At 42.7% G+C, this 4,062-nt stretch overlaps 1 protein-coding gene across 1 annotated transcript in view; it reads left to right on the forward strand.

The window, feature by feature from the left end:
• The first annotated feature begins 1,825 nt into the window (after window positions 1-1,825).
• Window positions 1,826-4,062, forward strand: part of GPR128 (G protein-coupled receptor 128) — a 62,473-nt gene continuing 60,236 nt past the window's right edge. The window contains exon 1 of the mRNA XM_010841957.1: window positions 1,826-2,166. Within this exon, the coding sequence (XP_010840259.1) occupies window positions 2,052-2,166 (115 nt within the window). The 5' untranslated portion in view covers window positions 1,826-2,051. The remainder of the gene's footprint in view (window positions 2,167-4,062) is intronic.

The following is a 4,062-nucleotide window of genomic DNA, read 5'->3' on the forward strand; positions in this document are numbered from 1 at the left end:
GGAGCAAGCATCTTTTAATTTCATGGCTGCAGTCACCATCTGCAGTGATTTTGGAGCCCAAGAAAATAAAATCTGTTACTGTTTCCACTTTCCCCCCTTCTATTTGCCATCACCTTCCTCCTGAGAAATCTTTATGCAGGTCAAGAAGCAAGTCAGACCTGGACATGGAGCAACAGACTGGTTCCAAATCGGGAAAGTACATCAAGGCTGTATTTTGTCACCCTGCTTTTATTTAACTTAAATGCAGACTGCATCATGAAAAATGCTGGACTGGATGAAGCACAAGCTGGAATCAAGATTGCTGGGAGAAACATCAATAACCTCAGATATGCAGATGACACCACACTTACGGCAGAAAGCAAAGAAGTAAAGAGCCTCTTGATGAAAGTGAAAGAGAAGAGTGAAAAAGTTGGCTTAAAACTCAACGTTCAGTAAACTAAGATCATGGCATCTGGTCCCATCACTTCATGGGAAATAGATGGGGAAACAATGGAAACAGTGACAGATTTTATTTCTGGGCTCCGAAATCACTGCAGATGGTGACTGCAGCCATGAAATTAAAAGATGCTTACTCCTTGCAAGAAAAGTTATGACCAACATAACAGCATATTAAAAAGCAGAGACGTTACTTTGCCAACAAAAATCCATCTAGTCAAGGCTATGGTTTTTTCATTAGTCATGTATGGATATGAGAGTTGGACTATAAAGAAAGCTGAGTGCCGAAGAATTGATGCTTTTGAACTGTGGTGTCAGAGAAGACTTTTGAGAGACCCTTGTACTGCAAGGAGATCCAACCAGTCCATCCTAAAGGAAATCAGTCCTGAATATTCATTGGAAGGATTGATGTTGAAGCTAAGACTCCAATACTTTGGCCATCTGATGCGAAGAGCTGACTCATTGGAAAAGACCCTGATGCTCGGAAAGATTGGAGGTGGGAAGAAAAGGGGATGACAGAGGATGAGATGGTTGGATGGCATCACTGACTCAATGGACATGAGTTTGAGTAAGCTCTGGGTGTTGGTGATAGGGAAGCCTGGTGTGCTGCAATCCATGGGGTTGCAAAGAGTCGGACACGACTGAGCGACTGAACTGAACTGATTTGCCATAAAGTGATGGGACCAGATGCCATGATCTTAATTTTTTGAATGTTGAGCTTCAAGCTAGCTTTTTCACTCTCCTCTTTCACCTTCATCAATAGGCTCTTTAGTTTCTCTTTACTTTCTGCTATTAGAGTGGTATCATCTGCCTATCTGAGGTTATTGGTATTTCTCCTGGCAGTCTTGAGTCCAGTTTGTGATTCTACCTCTGCTGCTGCTGCTGCTAAGTCGCTTCAGTCGTGTCCGACTCTGTGCGACCCCATAGATGGCAACCCACCAGGCTCCCTCGTCCCTGGAATTCTCCAGGCAAGAACACTGGAGTGGGCTGCCATTTCCTTCTCCAATGCATGAAAGTGAAAAGTGAAAGTGAATTTGCTCAGTCGTGTCTGACTCCTAGCGACCCCATGGACTGCAGCCCACAAGGCCCCTCCGTCCATGGGATTTTCCAGGCAAGAGTATTGGAGTGAGGTGCCACCGCCTTCTCCTCTACCTCTGCTAGAGGCTCCTAACAAAAAAAAGGAAGCTAAACTATAGGTGACCCTCCAGGTCCACTGCCTTCCTGACTTTTCTGTTTGTGTTTTTTCCTTTTTTTTTTCTTCCCTACTTTTTGCTTGTCAGGACATTTGCACTTTGACTCTGTTAAGCTATCCCCTCCCTTTCTCCTTTATTGCCCTGAGCTATCTTTCTTCCTCATAACACCAATCATTTTTTGCATGATCCCATTCAGTGAAGGATGAGGAAATAGCAAGCAGACTGTGTTCCTTTTATTAGGTGATTCGAACTGCTTCCTGCCTGATTAACATCAGAAATCCTAATGAAGATATCTGACTGACAGAACCCTGAGAGAAGCAATTGTGGTTTTTCTGGAAGAGTTTTTGATTAAAGTTCTTGGCTGAAGAAGAAAAGAAGCCAGTTGTCTTTCACCCAGACGTTGGTTTGTGGTTTGGATTCCCCATGGCTTCCAGCCACGTCTGTAACCTCAGGGTGCTGGTGGCCGTCGTGTGTGGGCTGCTGACTGCTGTTGTTTTGGGACTGGGCATCTGGAGGCTTGTGATCAGGATCCAGAGAGGTAATGTTGTCCTGCTGTTTTTAACTCAGAGTAAGAGAAGGTGTTGAGCCTCTGTGCTGCCACCTGATATATCAGTACTAGAAAGTGCCATGTCCAGGCTGAGGCTGAGAATCATTTATGAAATATAAAAGACAAGGGTCAATTTATGGCTAGCATATGGTTGTATATACATGAGTGTGTGAGTGCATGTGTGTGTGTGTGTGTGTGTAAGTGCGCAAGGTGATGAGCAACCAGTTGAATTGGCCTCTTCCTGCTCCTTTAACACCTGATTAAATGAATTGCAGAGTAATAATTAAGATCATTAGTAGCACATGTTTAGGTTTGTTAAGCTAAATCCAAGCTTAACAAACTTCCCTGCTAGCTCAGCTGGTAAAGAATCTGCCTACAATGTGGCTGACCTGGGTTCAATCCCTGGGAAGATCCCCTGGAGAAGGGAACAGCTACCCACTCCAGTAGAATTGCCTAGAGAATTCACTGGACAGAAGAGCCTAGTGGCTACAGTCCATGGGGTTGCAAAGAGTCAGACATGACTGAGTGAGTTTTCACTTTCATTTTCTTTTAAGGAAGAAAAATAGTTTTGGACACACACATACACAAATAATTAAACATATGCAGAATGAAAGTTCATTTCAAGAAGAAAGTTTAGGAATGTTCTCACTAGGACTGTAAATAAAATGACCATGTTTTTCACACAAAGTTCCTACTTTTCAGGTATTGAAAGCTACTTAAAAATTAATGTCATTTAGAAAACAATTTTCCTGTTTAGTCAATAGATATTTGTTAGTCACCTGTTACATGGTAGAGCTGACCCTGAGAAAGGGAGGTAAAGGGCAGCAGTGTTAAGCAAAGAATGATGTTAAAGGAAAGCCCTAGAACCTCATAACAAAGATTTTCCATAATCCTAATGCTAGTCCCTTTCCATAAAGGGATTCAAAGCTGGATGTTCTGAGCATTCCCTTTTATTTAAAAAGAGATAGAGAGAGAGAGATAGTTTCTAATGAAATGGTGGGTGAAGACAGAAGATTTCAGGGAGAAGGCTGAGGGACCCAGCAGGAACACAGGGCATACCTGCAAAGATCCACTGTTGAGAGCAAAAGGAGTCATGAATGTTGGCTGCTTATGGAGTGATAGCTGAGAATAGATCTGGTGTTTCTCCCCCAAAGACCATATTTAGAGAACACAGTATTGGTAGGGTTTAAAGAACAAGCAAGAGAAAATTTATCAGAACAAAAACAGTAAAATTCAAACTTGATGAAAATTTGTTTTTCTTTATTTAAGGTTTGTAAAATAATTTGAGGTTTTAAAAAAAATATGAACTGCAGGTTTTATCCTATTAAGGCCACTAAATTTATAAGACCTTATCTAAAGGATATACTTTTAAGAACTGCCTCCCTTCCTTCCCTCCCACCTCCCTTCCTTCCTCCTTCCCTTCTTTTCTTCCTTTATAAGATATCTACTTTTAAAGGGAAATTTGTGGTAACTTACAAAGACCACAGCTACAATCAGTTCAGTTCAGTTCAGTTCAGTCGCTCAGTTGTGTCCGACTCTTTGCAACCCCATGAATCGCGGCACGCTAGGCCTCCCTGTCCATCACCGACTCTTGGAGTTCACTCAAACTCACGTCCATCGAGTTGGTGATGCCATCCAACCATCTCATCCTCTGTCGTCCCCTTCTCCTCCTGCCCTCAATCCCTCCCAGCATCAGAGTCTTTTCCAATGAGTCAGCTCTTCCCATGAAGTAGACAAAGTATTGGAGTTTCAGCCTCAGCATCAGTCCTTCCAATGAACACCCAGGGCTGATCTCCTTTAGAATGGACTGGTTGGATCTCCTTGCAGTCCAAGGGACTCTTAAGAGTCTTTTCCAACACCACAGTTCAAAAGCATCAATTCTTTGGT

Source organism: Bison bison, unplaced genomic scaffold (assembly GCF_000754665.1).
Source record: "Bison bison bison isolate TAMUID 2011002044 unplaced genomic scaffold, Bison_UMD1.0 scf7180017864168, whole genome shotgun sequence".
NCBI classification, from domain to species: domain Eukaryota; kingdom Metazoa; phylum Chordata; class Mammalia; order Artiodactyla; family Bovidae; genus Bison; species Bison bison.